This window comes from Colossoma macropomum, unplaced genomic scaffold (genome assembly GCF_904425465.1).
Source record: "Colossoma macropomum unplaced genomic scaffold, Colossoma_macropomum, whole genome shotgun sequence".
Classification (NCBI taxonomy): domain Eukaryota; kingdom Metazoa; phylum Chordata; class Actinopteri; order Characiformes; family Serrasalmidae; genus Colossoma; species Colossoma macropomum.
Window position 1 is genome coordinate 22,603,278 of NW_023494794.1, and position 19,571 is coordinate 22,622,848.

General features: G+C 38.3%; 1 protein-coding gene across 1 annotated transcript in view; it reads right to left on the reverse strand.

Moving 5' to 3' along the window:
• Window positions 1-18,340, reverse strand: part of LOC118815109 (zinc finger protein 850-like) — a 30,104-nt gene extending 11,764 nt beyond the window's left edge. Inside the window, exons 1-3 of the mRNA XM_036581041.1 lie at window positions 18,247-18,340; window positions 13,752-14,599; window positions 7,609-8,504 (exon numbers count right to left, since the gene is read on the reverse strand). Of these exons, the coding sequence (XP_036436934.1) occupies window positions 7,609-8,504; window positions 13,752-14,599; window positions 18,247-18,263 (1,761 nt within the window). The 5' untranslated portion in view covers window positions 18,264-18,340. The remainder of the gene's footprint in view (window positions 1-7,608; window positions 8,505-13,751; window positions 14,600-18,246) is intronic.
• Between the last annotated feature and the right edge of the window lie 1,231 nt (window positions 18,341-19,571).

Here is a 19,571-nt window from a genome sequence, read left to right on the forward strand (position 1 = left end):
TGGGCAAAAATTCCCGCAGACACGCTACAAAATCTTGTAGAAAGCTTCCCAGAAGAGTGGAATCTGTTTGAGCAGCAAAGGGGGACCAACTCCATATTAATGGCTATGGATCTAGGATGGGATGTCATAAAAGCTCCTGTAGGTGTAATGTGTAGGTGTCCTAATATTTTTGTCCATATAGTGCAGCTTTTTTAGTTACAGCCTTGCTAGTTCACTGTGTGATATTAGTCAGCAACATTAAACTGCTCTCTGAAATATGCTGCATGATGCCATTTCGTTCCCCTCAGTGGTATCACTTGGTTTAGACTCTAATGAGGTCCACCAAACCTGCCATTTGCCTGTTGATGACTAAATTAGTTTTTCCCTACTAAATATTTAAACTTATTAACTCTCAAAACCTTAGCTATTCGATGTAACACACCATAAAGGGCTTGAGGTGTGTTTCTTTACTTTTTTAATTTGTTTACACTGAGCACAACTACACTCTCAGAAAAAAGGTACTGAACTGTCACTGGGTCGGTACGCTTAAAGGGTACGTCTCAGAACATAACTGTACCATATTTCATTTAATTATATATTTTTTAAGTTGTATTGACTCCACACGCTCTGTCCGGTATGTATGCTTTATTTTACTGTTCTGTTTTAAAACATTAGGTTGGGAAAAGCTACAAATATGTACATTTCCTTTCAAAAATAAATAAATAAATAAATAAAGAAATATACTGGTATATAGTATCACACTCAACTCCATCCTCTGAAACTACCATCTCAAACCAGTCTTTCTTCTAGCATCTTACTTACCTGCCTTATTACCCCACTTATCTTGACTGTCACCTCACTGATCCCTTTCTCTGCCACTATACACCCTTTAACTGCTGCTGCACTCAGCACTTTAACTTTAGACTCATACTTTGCACAATGTAAAGTTTGACTGTGTGTGTGTATGAGTGAGTGAGTGATGGTAGGAACGCATGTTTTATTTTATTTTATTCACTACATGTAAAAGACTGTGTATGTGTGTGTGAGTGAGTGATGGTAGGAATACATGTTTTATTTTATCTTTATTTATTTATTTTTTTGTATTTTATCTTATTGTATTTTATTTTATCTTATATTTATTTTATTTTATTCACTACATGTAAATGTTTGACACTGTGCACTGTGAGTTCCTGTAACCAGAACCAAATTCCTTGTATGTGTAAGCAAACCTGGCCAATAAAGCTTGATTCTGATTCTGATAAACTTATTTAAAGTGAACAGCTGGCCCTTTAAACCACTTTTTGTACATGTTTAAAAAAATATGGCTCTTCAAGGGTTCTTTAGTAAAAGGATTGGTTCTGTTTAGTACCATGGACTCATGTATAAATGGTTCTTCAGATTGATACCTAATGTGTTGTAACTACCTCTGTACAGAACCTTTTTGAAAATGTTCTACACAACATATCTTTTTGTTATGATGTGAAGCTTGTAGTAATATTAGAACCCTTTTTGGGGCTACAGAGAACCATTTTCATGGTTTTTTTCTGTACCATCTTTTTAAGAGTACCATTTACACTGTACCTTTTTTTTCTGACAGTGTAGGCATAAAACAAAAAGTCTAAATCTGTAAAATAGTTGATAATAGATTAATATATAACCAAACAAACAAACTTTTGTGTAGAAAGAAAGAAAGAATCATTTACACTCCTGCAGCTTTGATTCCCAGCCAGCTGTGAAAAAAGGCTACAGTGAGGAAAACCTCACAAAATATAGCATTAAAACAGGTTTCATCTGTAAATATACTCGTCACCTGACAGTCAGACCCTCCGCCAGGAGACCCTCAACCCCTCCGCCAGGAGACCCTCAACCCCTCCGCCACAGCTGGACCCCCGAATAAAAACAGTACAAGAAGTGTTTACATAGCAGCTCCCCTCTCCCCGTTCAGTACGTGCTCAAATCATGTTCGGCTTGCAACCGGAACCACCAAACAAACGTTCCGCCCAAAACATACCAATATTACTCATTCTGTGGGAACGAGATCCTAACAGTGGTGGACGAAGTACACAAACCATGTACTTGAGTTAAAGTAGAGATACCCAAGGTAAAATATTACTCCAGTAAAAGTAGAAGTTCCTCCCTTTAGACCTCCACTTGAGTAAAAGTACAAAAGTATTTGCCTTCAAATGTACTTAAGTATCAAAAGTGAAAGTACTAAAAGATTAATTATGACTTTAATGTCCTATTATCATTTCTGTAACAAGACTCTGCTTCATTAACTCATTTTAGGTGAAAATACTCCAGTGTCACTCTTGGTAAACCAATATTTTAATAGAATGTCATTAATTAGTGACGCTGATGTCTATTAAAATTATCATAAGCACAAAACACTGAAGGCAAACAGTTTCCATTAGGTAGAACTGAGTGGCTCTGAAATAACCTTTTGCAAACAAGCAAAGTTTCAGTTTAAGATTTATTTGCAACTTAGTTACAAGTTTAAGTTTAATAAAAACTTGCTTTAAACTCAGATTCACAAATGAGTTTTCCTTTACTAAACTGCATCTGTAGGTCTCTGTTCATAAACATAAACTAGCCAAAACAAATTTTACTATAAAATAAAAGTGTTTGTACAAATTCAGAAAAAAGACACATCAGTCACAACTGCATATGTGTACATATTTCTATATTGTGATCTGTTTACACAAAGGTAGGTCAGAGTCAGGAGTTTCTACCATCATTTATTTTGAATAGACACTCCCAAAATTTTACACTGCTGCACTGATGTTGAACCGTATGCTGGCACTGGGTTGGTATGTCCAACAGGTCAAAACAAGCTCAAAACTAAGTGCGCTGTGCCCTGATTGGTGTTCTTGCTTTACACTTCTTTTGTTTTGACATGTTATGTTTTTATGCACACATAAGCCAAAAGGAACGACAGATTTCTCATAATGTAGTGGAGTAAAAAGTAAGATATTTGACTTTGAAATGTAGTGGAGTGAAAGTAAAAAGTCGCCCAAAATGGAAAAACTTCAGTAAAGTACAGACACAAAAAACTACTTAAGTACAGTAACGAATTACATTTACCTCGTTACTGTCCACCACTGGATCCTAACGCGCGGCCATGACTTATTAAGGCCTGGGAATGAGATCATGTCTTATTAAGCTGTGGTCAAGTCTTAATTACCTCATTTCCATGCCTTACTAAGTTGTGGCCATGACTTAGTTATCTCGTTCCCACACCTTGTTAAGCCATGGCCATGCATTTTTTATTTATACAGAATATCATCAGAGGGGATCCGTATGATATGAAACGTTTTCTAATTAAAAGTCGATCGTTGCGTTTCCCTGCAAGGGGGATGAAATAGTAATGCGACCGCCTCGTTCCCCATGCAGGGTCTTTTATGAACAACCCAATTATTTTATGGTGCAACAAGAACGAAAAAGAATCGTCAATTCATTTTGATCAGGAAAAGGAAACTGATAAAGAGCACAGATGATAGAAAATGATCATCATGAAATATAATAAATAACCAAAATAAATACTACATGCTGGTTGGGGCCATCTGATGGCTCGGAAGCCTTAAAGGGGAACTCCACCGATCTTTGAAAAATTCTACATAATTAAATGAGATGTGAACAAAGTCATTCAGAGTGGTTTAGTGTGAAATGCTCTGTTCTAAAGAAACTTACAGAATTGTTCACAGTGGTGATGATAGGAACCAGACGTCCACCTCTAAAAACTCCCTCACAGAAAGTTAATACATGAAATGGTTATGAATACTGCCTGATGTCTGAGATATTGTTTTATGATAGTTTTGTGATCAGGTTTTGGCTTAAAGTGTATTTTAATCCATTTATTTTAATTCATTCATGGTGGAGTGGTACATGCAGGGTGTGATGAGGCAAAAGTCCCCAAAGAAAACGTACTATTTCAGATTTTCCATTATTTTACCATCATCTACTTTCCATATAAAACTCAGAAGACATGTATAGGTTCACTGGTGGTTTTGCATAGTAAACGACTGTATTTGTGTTGTAGTCATGGCAACCGCTGGTTCCTATCACCACCACTGTAAAGGAATCTTAACCATTTCACGCTAAACCACTCTGAGATGTAAACAGAGTGATTCAAAGACTAAATTATTTAGAAATTTTTTAAAATTAGTGGAATTCCCCTTTAAGCACAGTTTGTACCACTTATAGCTACATGGTCCTGCCCCTATGCACCTTTTACATCCCCGTTTGATGAATGATGTTTTTGCTAGGCTATCACTTAAGATGTCAATTATTGATATTTTAATTGCATTTATATTTTAGATCAACACTCAACATAGCCTGGGATGTAGTCCAGCTAACAGCTACTCCAACACGAAGCACTTCCACAGATGGAGCTATTAGCCTGCTGGTAATTTCCTAAACTTGCACCTTAAAAAATTAAACAATACACATTTAGTACACAAAGAATAGTTTAATAAACCATACAACCCATAATAGACAGTTTTTCAGAAAATGAAAACGTAAGTAATTATTCAGTTACAAATAATTTCACAAACCAGACTTTCACAAACCGATGAAAACAGAAAAATACCAGTACTCATTTGCACACTACTGGGAAATGTGGTTAAACTACATGTGCCCACTGGTTATTTCTTATTATTTTAAGGCAGAAACAAAAAATAATTTTGAACAGAATGTAAACAGGCCTGTCATTTGAGCTGATTGCAATTATTTTCCACAGGTGTTAGCTGCCACAATTATACATTTACATCACAACAAAAAGAAGGTGGGGGTTTTATTAGTTGTGTTGAGGCAAACCCACGTAAATAAAACAAAGCAGAAAAACACAGACCAGTGCTATAACACCAAAGGGCAGCAGTGAGCAATGTTTCTTTATCTGAGCTCAAGCTGTCTGTCTTCATTAAGAACAGTGGTCACCAACCCCACCCCTGGGGATCTACCTTCCAGTAGGTTTCACCTCAAACCCAAATCTAACACACCTCATTCAGCTAGTTAAGGACTTCTGAAGGCAATAATTAGATACATCAGGTAGGGTCAATCAGTTAGTGCTGCAGCTAAATCTGCAGGAAGGTAGATCTCCAGTGGTTGGTGACCACTGATTTAGGAGCTGCATATTGACGGCAGAAAGCAAGGCTTGTGTTTTAGCACAATTTAACTGTATTCCAATAACAATTAGATTGTTAACTGCAATAATATATATATATATATATATATATATATATATATATATATATATATATATATATATATGGCAATTTATCGTCAGCTAAAATTTCATGATCATGACAGGCCTAGATGCAAAGCACCTCATGGACCTGGCTTGTAACACATTCATACGTTTATCAGACTAAAGATTTTCCAGGAGGGGGAGCTGTTAGCACTCTTGCAACCTTTACATGGAACAGTGAAAGAAAGGAAACCCACACCAGCAGGATCTCACAAATACACGCTTGCAGTCCCAAACTGTGTGTGCATTAGTGTCAAAAATATATATCGATACATCTTGATACTGAACATTTTGAAACAGTGCAATACTCAGCTCCCACAGTATCGACACAAATTCTTTGTGCCCACATGGGCTTCCATAATGCACCATTAGTGAGGAGGTCTCACTAGCGGTGTGGTTTGTTATGCTAAAATTGCAGTTGCAGTGAGTTCACAGCCTTTGAAACTCAACAAAGAAAACAGCAGGACATACAGCTCTGTGGACGAACTTTGGCTTTGAAGCAAATTAGGATGCAAAGGCAAAGACATGAGCAAGAAAGTATGCAGACGGTGCTTCAGTCAGTTCCAGCTAAGAGAGCTGACACATCAAATTGGTCCAAACACCCTACATAAATTTCTAGGCAGGATATTTTGGTAAGGTTAAATTTCCTTATCAAAAGATACTACCAGCATTAAAACTACAAAGCTGAAGTCAGCTTCTCATTCGTCAGTGTCTTGTTTGAATTTTCCCGGTCCACCTTAAGTGGTCGCGCCAGAATGTAACTACTGCACCATTTAAGGTAGAACGAGAAAGTTCGAACAAAAAGCTGGTAAATAGGAAGCTAACAGCAGAAAATGTTAGCAGCATTAAAATAATAATGATATTTTCAGAGCCTAAAACAGCTTATCAGGAGGAAGTAGTAATATTAAGCTGAATCTGTACTGTATTAAAATTAAAAATACAATAAAACATTTAAAATACTAAGTTGTTACACTACACTAATGATATGTGCATATAAACATGAATCTCACTTTAGTTTGGACTAAAATACAAACACTTACAAACACACATCTGATGCGTTTCATGTGTTTTACATGTGTGAGTAGTGACCATTATAAGAGTAATTTTACGTAAATTTTGGATATGCTTATCCAAAAAAAAATAAAAGACCCTCAATTTTATCTGCCTTTGGTATCGAAAATGGTATTGGACAATTTATTTCAAAGTATTGTATCTAAGTTGACATTTTTAGTATCGTGCCACTAGCGTGCATGTAGAGAAAAGCCTGAAACATACATGCTGCCAAAGACCTGTTTAACGATACCTCCACTAGGTTGTGGAACATACCATAAGCAAAAGATATTTTCAAACAGAAAACAAAATAATTAGAACAGCACAGTTTATACATTATCACACATGTTGTGATTTTGAAGTAAAATTGTCATTTTGTTGTATATACACACACACACATACATACATACATACATACATTATATATATATATATATATATATATATATATATATATATATACACTGATCAGGCATAACATCATGACCACCTCCTTGTTTCTACGCTCATTGTCCATTTTATCAGCTCCACTTACTATATAGGTGCACTTTGTCGTTCTACAGTTACAGACTGTAGTCCATCTGTTTCTCTGCATACTTTGTTAGCCCCCTTTTACCCTGTTCTTCAGTGGTCAGGACCCCCATGGACCCTCACAGAGCAGGTACTATTTGGGTGGTGGATCATTCTCAGCACTGCAGTAACATGTAACTGACATGGTGGTGGTGTGTTAGTGTGTGTTGTGCTGGTACAAGTGGATCAGACACAGCAGTGCTGCTGGAGTTTTTAAACACTGTGTCCACTCACAGTCCACTCTATTAGACACTCCTACCTTGTCAATCCACCTTGTGGATGTAAAGTCAGAGACGATCTGCTGCTGCACAGTTTGTGTTGGTCATCCTCTAGTCCTTCATCAGTGGTCACAGGACGCTGCCCACAGGACACTGTTGGCTGGATATTTTTGGTTTTTGGACTATTCTCAGTCCAGCAGTGACACTGAGGTGTTTAAAAACTCCAGCAGCACTGCTGTGTCTGTTCCACTCAGACCAGCACAACACACTAACACACAGGGTAAAAGGCATGCAGAGAAACAGATGGACTACAGTCTGTAACTGTAGAACTACAAAGTGCACCTATATAGTAAGTGGAGCTGATAAAATGGACAATGAGTGCAGAAACAAGGAGGTGGTTATAATGTTATGCCTGATCGGTGTATATATAAATGTGAAAGGATCACCTAAAACATGATGGACCCCCAATGCGTTCAGAGAGAATATAATTTAGTTTAGCTTGTCCTTTACACTTAATTATAAGCATAATAATAACATTCATAAAGCTACATCTAGAGCACTCACAGGCATCTCTCCTGCGTGAATGCGCTGGTGCCGCAGAAGACTATTCTTACGAGTAAAGGTCTTCTCACACTGAGAACAGCAGTACGGCCTCTCCCCTGTGTGAATGCGCTGGTGCTGTTGGAGACTATTTTTATGAGTAAAACTCTTTCCACACTGTGAACAGCAAAACGGCTTCTCTCCAGTGTGAACGCGCTGGTGTTGATTCAGATTAGCCCACTGAGCAAAGCTCTTCCCACACTGTGAGCAGTAATACGGCTTCTCTCCAGTGTGAAGGCGCTGGTGTTGATGGAGATTAACCCGCTGAGTAAAGCTCTTCCCGCACTGCGAGCAGTAATACGGTTTCTCTCCAGTGTGGATGCGCTGGTGTGTTTTGAAATTGCTCTCTTGATTAAAACTCTTCCCGCACTCTGAGCAGTGATACGGTTTCTCTCCTGTGTGAGTGCGCTGGTGCATTTTAAAGTTAGTCACGTGATTAAAACTCTTCCCGCACTCCGAGCAGTAATACAAGCTCTCGCCTGTGTGGATGCGCTGGTGTTTTTTAAGTGTACGCAAGTCGATAAATCTCATTCCACAATGCAGACAATCGTGTGGTTTCTCTCCTGTGTGAATGTGCTGGTGCGTTTTGAAAGAACTTCGGTCACTGAATCTCTTCCCACACTCTGGGCACTCGTACGGCTTCTCTCCTGTGTGAGTGAGCTGGTGCTTTTGGAGGCTGTGCTTTTGCGCAAAACTCTTCCCACAGTGTGGGCAGTCGTAGGGCTTCGCTCCTGTGTGAGTGACCATGTGGTGCTGGAGATGACCCTGCTGAGTGAAACTCTTCCCACACTGCGAGCAGACGTGTGGCTTCTCGCCGGTGTGAATGAGCAGGTGTCGCTGGAGACCTATGTGTTGAGTAAAACTCTTACCACACTGTGGGCAGCGGTGAGGGGTTTTTTTTTTGCCCGTCCATGTCTTTCTGTTGGGGAGGAGAGCACCAGGAGACACTTGCTGTTTTTCCTTGCCTTCATCTGCCTGAACTTCTTCTTGTGGTGGCATGTTCTGATGCATTTGTGGAAGTGAATTTGGGCTGGACGCATAGAGCAAGACAAGACAAAACTAAAATTCAGAGAAAATGTCATTTGTCAAGACTAGACAGAAAAGACTAGACAACATGCCTGCTGGGGTGTTATCTGTAACTTACATAAACCAAAAGGAGGGTACAGATTACACCCCAGCAGGCATTTTGGGATGCCAGATTGTTGTGACAACACTGTCTCTCACTGTTGAGTCAGTGTGTGGAACACAAAAGTTTAATTTTCAATCCTGCACTGGAGGGGAGCAACGATTCTGAAACTGAGACCAAAACCACCATACTATCATCCATGGTCCCACCCACACCCCCTGACCCAACCCCCCCAACCCAAACCCACTTTCAGAGACTATTTATTTATTTATTTATTTATTTGTTTTTGTCTTTTATTTATTTGACTTTTTGTTTACTTAGACTGGTCTTAAAAGTACTGTTATGTATGTATTTTCATTTACATAGTTAATTTATATGAAGTTAATATACCTTGTTATTTCGTGTTCTCTTTAGTGTTACGAATTATTGGTGATTTAATAAAACTTTGATTTTTTCTGTTTTTTTCCTTATTCACCCCCTATACGCCAAAAAAAAACACAGATCTGAAGTAAATCAGGGATTTTAAGTATTGTTACATCCCTACGGCCCTGATGTATCTCGTATATGAAACATATTATCTGTGTTTACATACAAATATTAAAAGCAAACTGAAACTTACTGTTGTTCAAATTGTACTGATAAACAAATGTCACCTAATGTCAGTGCAACACTGAAATTCGGCTGATGCACAAACTGACAACCTCAACGTCACAGCATTGTCAAACTGACATCAACGTGGAGAAAGAAACTTCAACTTACGGAGCCCTGCTGGTGAAATCCCTTATAATTAAAAATAATGCGTGGCCACGTCTTAGCAAGGCAAGATAAATAAGTCGTGGCTATGACTTAGTAAGGCATAGGAACGAGATCCTAATGCGTGGCCACTACTTAGTAAGGCGTAGCAATTAAATAATTAAGACCTGACCATAGCTTAATAAGGCATGATCTCATTCTCACGCCTTACGGAGTCGTTGCCACAAATAAATGTCTCGTTCCTACGTCTTACTATCTCGTGGCCACGCATTGTTTTTATTTATAAAGTGATGTCACCAGCAGGGCTCCGTATCAACTTGATTTTGACGTTGTGACAACGCTGAGTGCCTCGACCCATCAGTTCCACCAAACGGGTACAAAACGGTGTTTATTTCCTGCCACATCCAGCTAAATCAGCACTCGATACGATAAAAGTCCCCTTTTAAAAACTGCCTTTAATACTGTCACAACAACATCATCTAAAATCTACAAGTCCAAAACTATCAGCCCAAAACTCTCCTTTCAGCAGCTCGACCGCGCTTCTACAGTCATTTATGAGCCAGACTCCACTAACGGCTCACTTTGGATATTTAAAACCATCAACAACTCATTTTTTAAATATAAAACAGTGACAGAGATGTTTACTTACATTTCACACTCATAAACAAAACCTGTGCGCCCTCACATCATGTCCGAGTCACAACCGGAACCATCGAACAATCATTCCGCCAAAAACAGACCGGTATTCTTTCTTTCTTTTTTTTTTATTTTTATTTTTTATTAAATGTGTTCCGGCTGTGTTCGGATTCTCTCAATTGTAGAGAACTGTTGCACCTCATATGAAACGGAAATATATTTGTACACCTTTTCCAAAATATGTAAAGTTTGTAATATATTTCTGTAGACTGGCATATATCTTTATACTTTATTAAAAATAGTTATAATAGTTAAGAGCGCAGTTAAGTTTATTTGGCACAAACATATTTGAAAATCCCCCACAAAAGAACTGTAGCTAGAAATACAATGAGAAAGAGGCTTTATTATTCCTATATTATACAACAGTTAGTTCCGGCCAAGCAAGCTGATTGGTTGAGAAGCATTCTCACTGCGCTGTTATTTCGCCATAACATCACACAAACACTGTATCATTCCGCTGAGACGCCGTTGCTAAGCAACCACTTTGACAGCCGTAGGAGACGCTAAAGCCATTTGAACGTTTTTACTTCTTACTTTGCCACAAACAGAAAATGGACACTTTTAAGATCACATTTGACCGACAGCCGATTTGGTCAGACTCTGAAGATGAGGCTACACTAAATTCCCAAACTGTCAGTTGGTCTGTGTGGAGCTGGAGAGCGAACTGCCGGCTGAGCGGAGTTCGTTACTTTGACGTAGCAACAAGCTGCTTGTTAAGGAACTATAATTTGGCGGAAGGATCTGCTAACATTAAAACATATTAAACGCCGCGTTCACGACCCAATTTATTCATTTATTACTTTATTTATTTAACTGTTGTATAAAAGCAACTCGAGGTTGTGTTATCGCGAATAACATCACGGCTGTGATGAAGATCTGCGACCAAATCACAGCCGTGATGTTATTTCGCGATAACACACTCCCTCTGGTGTTCTACTGCTTAAGGACTGTTCTATAGTAATTTGTAATACATGTGTAATATCACATAGTAAACAACAGTAATTGATTTTACTATAAGATTCTGTAGACTTTCCTGCACTATTACTGTAGATATGGTGATTAATATGGTGATTAATCATAATATAAGCCAGATTTTCAATTCATTACTCATTAAATGTTAAACTACCAATCCTTCAACGACAATCACTAAAAGTAAACAGTGCTAAATTGGACAAATGTGCTACCTGGTGCAAGTGCTAGTTTAGCTAGCATGATAACAGCTCCACAAAACATTGTAACACTGTAAAAAATGGTTCGTCAGATCAACCAAAAATTACTATTTCTAGTAACAAGAAATTAAACTAGTTTTATTCAACAACAAAAAAAAATACATTGACTGAAAGAATCGTGAATAAAACTGGTTAATTTACTCGTTACCACATGTAGTCTTTGTTTAGGTTGGTCTGACCAGCCATTTTCTACAGTGTAGTGCAGGTACAATTCCAACAATCTGAGGTTTCACAACCCAAACCACCCAGATTTAAGTTTTTATTCTCGAAACTTGTTAAACTTGTATCCAGTGGTGGACGAAGTACACAAATCATGTACTTGAGCTAAAGTAGAGATACCCAAGGTAAAATATTACTCCAGTAGAAATAGACGTTCCTCCCTTCAGATCCCACTTGAGTAAAAGTACAAAAGTATTTGCCTTCAAATGTACTTAAGTATCGACAGTAAAAGTACTAAAAGATTAATTATGACTTTAATGTCCTATTATCATTTTTGACTCTGGCTTCATTAACTCATTTTAGGTGAAAATACTCCAGTGTCATACTTGGTAAACCAGTCTTTTAATAGAGTCATTAATTAGTGACGCTGATGTCTATTAAAATTATCATAAGCACAAAACACTGAAGGCAAACAGTTTCCATTAGGTTGAACTGAGTGGCTCTGGAATAATAACTGCATATGTACATATTTCTATATTGTGGTCTGTTTACACAAAGTTAGGTTAGAGTCAGGAGTTTCTTCCATCATTTATGTTGAATAGACAATCCCAAAATTTTACGCTGTTACACTGATGTTGAACCGTGTGCCTGCACTGGGTTGGTATGTCCAACAGGTCAAAATAAGCTCAAAGCTAAGTTGCGCGCTGTACCCTGATTGGTGTTCTTGCTTCACGCTTCTTTCATTTTGACATTTTGCGTTTTTATACACACATAAGCCAAAAGGAACGACAGATTTCTCATAATGTAGTGGAGTAAAAAGTAAGATATTTGACTTTGAAATGTAGTGAAAATAAAAAGTCGCCCAAAATGGAAAAACTTCAGTAAAGTACCGATACACAAAACTACTTAAGTACAGTAAAGAATTACATTTACCTCGTTACTGTCCACCACTGCTTGTATCTTTGGAGCTTCGGTTAGCAAGAATCAACCCCGCCCTGCCTCACTGAACAAATCTGTATGATGGCTGGGGGCATCGAGGAGAAATCTGGAACCAAACCTTCTTCTGTAAACTAGTTCACAGGACTCCTTTTTAAGAAAATACATTCTTGTTTATTTTCACTGCATTTATTCTTATGATACACAGTGTTTATACCAGCAAATGACATCTACATTCACAAATCATGACATGAAAACACTCATTTGCAGTATCTAATGCCATCAAGTGGACATGTAACTATGTCCTTCACAGAAATTTCTCAGCAACGAATTAGTATTCACATTTAATTAAATAGAAAGTGCAGACTAATGCTAAAAAGCCTTTTATGTAAAGTAGTAGTATTAGGAATTACAAACAAAATTAACATGTATTATTCTATACATATTCTTCAGCAACAATAATGTCTTTTAAGACACAGATCACCTCATAGAACTGACCTCTAACACATTTAGCAGCCTGAAGATCCCCCAAAGGGGAAGCTACTACTACTCGTAGCTCCTGTGTGGATCACTGGAAGAAAGGAAACCCACACCAGCAGGATGAATAAGTGTTTGTAGTCCTTAAGGGTATGAAGTAAAAGCAATAATACACACCCTACAAGTACAAGTGTACAGATAACACTCAATGATGCTGCTGTTGCAGTATACAACTGTTTACCTACTGTTTACAAACAGGGCACCACAGTAAATATGAGAATGGACACACAGTGTAGTATACATGTAGATGCCTTAGTACTATGTACAAGTCCTTGAACAATGAGGTCATATTTTTTTTTATGTCTGAAAGCATGAATGACCACCAGCATATTCAGAGAGGTATATAATTTACTTTAGCGCACATGTGTCAGGATCCAGTCCTCGCGGGCCAGAACACTGCAGACTTCGGGAAAAAACTGCCTCATTAAACACATGATTCAGCTCATCAGCTAATTGACAACACTTTCATGAACTGAATGCAGAGCGTTAGATAAGGATAAACACTGATCTCTGCAGCACTTTGGCTAGGAAGGTCCCCAGTTTGACATGCCTGCTTTGTCCTATCATTTGCACTCAGTCATAAGCATGAAACAGAATTCATGAAGTTGCATTCATAGGTGTCTCTCCTGTATGAAGGCGTTGATGATATAGGAGACTGTTTCTACGCGTATAACACTTTCCACACTGTGAACAGCGATACGGCTTCTCTCCCGTGTGAAGGCGCTGGTGGTGACGCAGACCAGACCACTGAGTAAAACTCTTCCCGCACTGTGAGCAGTAATACGGCTTCTCTCCAGTGTGAACGCGCTGGTGTTGGAGGAGAGTACCCCGCTGAGTAAAGCTCTTCCCGCACTGCGAGCACTCATACGGCTTCTCTCCAGTGTGGATGCGCTGGTGTATTTTGAAGTGACTCTCCTGATTAAAGCTCTTCCCGCACTCTGAGCAGTGATACGGTTTCTCTCCTGTGTGAACGCGCTGATGTGTTTTCAAATTAGCCACGTGATTAAAACTCTTCCCGCACTCTGAGCATCGGTAGAGACTGTCACCTGTGTGAATGCGCTGGTGTTGTCTAAACGTCCTCATGTCTATAAAACCCATCCCGCACTGTGAGCAGTGATACGGTTTCTCTCCTGTGTGAACGCGCTGGTGCGTTTTGAAATAATTCCTGTCTATAAATCCCTTTCCGCACTGTGAGCACACATACGGCATCTTTCCTGAGTGAATGAACTGGTGTTTTTGGAGACTCTCCTTTTGGGAATATTTCTTGCCACACTGGGTGCAGACGTACGGCTTCTCTCCTGTGTGAACGAGCTGGTGTCTTTGGAGATTCAGGCGTCGAGTAAAATTCTTACCACACTGTGGGCAGCTGTGCGCGGGGGGTTTTCTCTTCGCCTGTGTCGTTTCATTGGTGAGGAGAGTATCAGAAGACATTTCCCCATCTTCTATGACTTCAGCTGCCTGACGTTCTCCTTGTGGTGACATGTTTTGACGCGTTTCAGGAGACCTGGGCACACAAAGCAAAATAATACTTGTCATTTATTTCTACAAGACTATAAAAAAGGGCAAATTATATGGATTTGTGAATGTTATTACAACCATTGGAAACGATGCTAATGAAGGAAAAAAAAAACTTTTCAATTATTTTCAGACAGCAAATCATCAATACTGGTCAATATTTATAACTGGAATTGGAACTGGAGATCAGGGCAACAAATGGGTTGTGCAAAAAAAAGCTTCAAAATAAATATAATACTTATTAAACAGTGACATGGGTTCAAGTCAAAGCATATATTAAAGATTAACTACACCCCACTATTTTCAGGTAACTCCACCCCTGAGAGTCTTACGAGACTGACGAGTTTTCTACACTACCATCCCCATCTTCGACGAGGGAAGGTGTTTCTGATCAGGCAGTGCGTCCTGAGCCTTACCAGTATGAGCCGCTGACTGAAGCTGCTGAAGAACATTCCCTAAACCATGAAACCATGACAGCTCGCTTCTAATTATCTGTTAAACAGGTCCATATTCAATATAACCCTGATTTCTCAGATGTACTGAATTCCGAATGAATAAAGTGGATTTCTTTAAACACTGTCCAAATTTGTCCAGTTGATGTCCAGTTTGACATCAAGGTCGCAGTCTGCATCACTGGTCAGTCAGGGTTTGCTGCAGTGGCCCTAAAACGTTACGTTTTGCAAGCTGCTCATGGCACTTACCGGTGTTACATCTGATTCAGTTCCCCCTCAAATTCACGTTCCCCTTCGTAATTTGAAAGCTCGGTCACGCTCACTCACTGAACAGACATCAACGGCAAGCAACACTGGAACGATGGAAAGCGGAAAAAGTTCAAGAAATGCTGTACGGACGAAAGGTTGACACAGTCAGTAACAATGGCCATTTAACGTTAACTTTTCCTGAACCAGAGTTGCTTGCCGTTGATGTCTGTTCAGTGAGTCACGCGCCAGAGAGTTTGAGTTGTGAAGGGGAACGTGAATCGGATGCGGAATCCTCACTTGGGTTATTTACAGTAGTTATAGACAGTAGCCTTGTCAGTAGAACTGAACCAGAGGGGCACTGCAGAGGCAGAACTGACCACGATGAAAACGATATTTTAACAGTTTGGAAAGATGTTTTCAAATTTCAAGCAAGGCTGGTATATATTTTATTATCACAGAGCAGTGCATTTCAGCTGTTAATGAAAAAAAAAGGTCTTTGGGTGTAGTTACTCTTTAAACTCCTCAATTTTTATGATAAACCATCCATCACATCACATATTTGACAAACAGCCTAAAAGTAAATAGTCAATACTCTAGTAAAAAAGGTCCTTTGAATAATATTGATCTTGTGGCGTGAAAGAATATCACGGGCCCCACTGCAAACACAAAAATAAATAAATAAACTCTTTCCACCTCATCCCAAATACAAAAATTACTGTGCATTATTCAAAAAATTCTTTAGAGGTGGGCGTTATGGAAAAAATATAATATTACGATACTTAAATTTTCTTGATACATGATATACAAAATCAGTTGGAACAGAGAGAAAAGAATCAGTAGTGCTACATTAAAAAAATACTGTCAAAAACTGTGAATGTGATTTTTATTCAGTGTTTGGCACTAAATCCAGTTAAATCGAACTAATTTTGCTCTTTTTATAATGAAACATACAATTGGCAAGTGTTATACAAGTACTGACAATATACACAACGATGTTCAGAAAAGCATATTGCATTGTGTTGTGACATAATTGATCACAAAAACAATATATATTGTCATACTGCCCAGCCCTGAGACACTTGTTTATTAGCTGTTATGTCTCTAAGGCATGCCCTACCACTCACTATAATGTTCAACTAAAGTTTACATTAGACTTTTAATTTAAGATCTTAGTCATAAATAATGAATATGTTGCAGATTATGAAGTTCTTGTTTGATAATAGTTACCATGAATGAGATTCATTGTAAATAAGAGGCTGATTGAAGCGAAGTGGTGAGGCATGCTGTTAAGACATAGGATCTTTCTAGGTGTGTCATGATCATGAAATTTTAGATGACGATTAATTGCCATATAAATGCAATTATCTGCAATTAACAGAAGTAGCCAAATTGGCTGATTAGCTACAGCTGTCCATAAGTAATCGCTCCAAATTGGGCCGAGCTTGAGCTCAAATAAGCAAACAGTGCTCACTGCTGCCCTCTAAAGGTGCTGTAGCCAGAAGTCATCAGAAGTCAGAACTCCAGATGTGTCTCAATAAATGTGTTTGCCTGTTTATTACAACGTAAACATGATTGTGAAAACTGTGGTAAATAATTGTGGTCAGATCACATAACTGCAATTAGGCGAGTATGTGATAGTTAAAAAAGGCCTAGGCTGTGTCCGAAACTGAACGCATCTTTGTGATGAAAGGTACCCGCGACTAGGGCTGGGCAATAGGACAGTATTTATCATTATTGTGATCAATTACATCACAATATGCTTTTCCGAGTGTATCGTAGATATTATCAGTCTTTCTAGAACACTAAACAGCTGCATGTTTCTTTACAGTGGGAGTATAATTAAGCCTTTTTAGTGGATTTCATAAAACTTTAATCGAAAATCATTTATACTATTTTGTAAAGTTTTTGATGGTACTCTTTTAAAATGTGGCACTAATGTTTTTACCTGTTCCAACATTTCAGATTTCAGAGAAAATATCGTAACATATTGTATCTCACGAAAACTTCTTGAAGTATTGTGATATACCATTTTCGCCACATCGCCCAGCTCTGCCTGCAACCGAATCTCGTTTGAGATTTTACCAAGATGCCAACAGCTGTTGTGTGTCTGGCATACAAAGCTTTTATAACCAAAATGTGGCAATTTGCATAAATTAACCATTCGGCTCACACAAAGAAGCACTAATGCTCAAAAAGGGCGAACATTTCACTGGGATTGTTGGCTACACTCTTGGTTCTTTAAGGGTTCTTTAGTAAAGACAATGGTTCTGTTTAGAACCATGAGTTCTACGCAGAACCATTTTATGCTTAACTGGTTATTCTTCAGATTGATGTGGAATGTGTTGTATATGGTTCTATGTAGGACCTTTTTGCAAATGGCTCTAAATAGCACCAAAAAGTGTTCTTCCATTGTTAAGATGTCTGTTTGTAATCATTATAGAACCCTTTTTTGGTGCTATATAGAACCATTTGCAAGAACATACTCAACATACTCTACATCAATCTAAAGCACCTTTTCACCATGCGAAGGACCATTTAAGCATGAAATGCTTATATATAGAATTCATGGTTTTAAACAGAACCACTGCCTTTGCTAAAGAACCCTGAAGAACCATATTTTGTAAGTGTGTGTTTATCCTACCTAAGCACTGGCTTACCTCAACTTAGATCAGTACTTATTAGCAAATATACACTTTCAGCAGAATATAAAAACAGACTTAATAAAGAGTCAAAATGACAAAAATGACAAAAAATAAAATAAAATACTAAAAGAAAAAAAAGCAGCTGAGATTAGTATGTTTTAGCATTTTTCTCCAAACCAAAGTGAGGAACCTCAGCATTTGTTACGTTTCATTTCACTCATTTTAAGAGTCCACAAAACCAGCAAAACACTTTCTAAATCAAATAAAACACCGTAAAATAAGTGTTTATTTACCAAAGGCCTCCGCTCATAACGCCTGTGCGCGCTCAAATCATGTCCGGGCTCCAACCGCAGCCACGAAATAATAGTTCCGCTCCAAACACACCAGCATGAATCTGAGCCATTCTGTGCCAAAAGCCATTCAAATTTAAGATGTTCATGTCAAGAATACACACATGTCTCAGTTACATACTGCTCTTACCAAACGACAGATTTCTCACCTCAGTAAGGGGTTTCTTCTTTACTTCTTCAATCCAAATCCATATCTATATGTGTGTGTGTGTGTGTGTGTGTGTGTGTGTGTGTGTGTGTGTGTGTGTGTGTACCTCGATCACAAGGAGCGTGGAAGCCAGTTTTGTGTGTGTATATATATATATATATATATATATATATATATATATATATATATACACACACACATATATTGCACAGTATTGGTTTGTCCAACTCAACACAAAACATAGTACACAGCATAAGCTGCATATAAAATATATACATAACAGTGTACACATCCATATATTTGCTACACACAGGCTGTGTGTTTTAAAGAGGGCTGAACTCTATACAATGTTCCTCCTCCTTTTCAAAGGCAACAGAATTGGACCCTTTGCAAGAGGGTTTACACCTGAGATTATGAAAGTTAGCCATCAAGTATAGGATTTATCATATCGCTGTTGTCGGAACAAAACCTCGAATCTCCATTTTTGACATAATGTGCACTTAGCTCTGCACACCTAAAAAAAGATGCTTCTTCAGACTGATGGGAGAGTGTGTTGTAGAATCGTTTTGAAAAAAATTCTATATAGCACCGAAAAAAGTTCTTCTATTGTTACAGACTTGACATCGTAACAACAGCAGAACCCTTTTTGGTGCTTTATAGAACCCTTTCCAAAAAGGTTCTACATATAACCATCTGCACTCTGCAGTCTGAGGGACCTTTCACGCTGCAAAGAACACTTTAATGCAAAGGTGTTCATGGTTTTATTTAGAACCATTCTCTTTAATAAAGAACCCCAGAAGAACCATCTTTTTAAGAGTGTGATTTTCCAAAAAACAAACAATATTTTTTATCAATATTATGAACAATAAAGTCACTCCTAAAGCCAAAATGTGTTCACATATTGACAAAGCCGAAATAATCTCTGAGTAGCTGCTACAGGCTGAACAAACCGCGTTAATGTCGTGTTTTAAATTTTATAAATTAATTTTTAGCTGGTTTATCCAACTCAGCACTGAGCTTTTCTAACCACGTGACGTCATTCTCCACAACCAGCGTGATTGGCGCAGACACCGGAACTCTTATTTTCTGATTGATTATTTGTATGTGCATTTCTCACCTC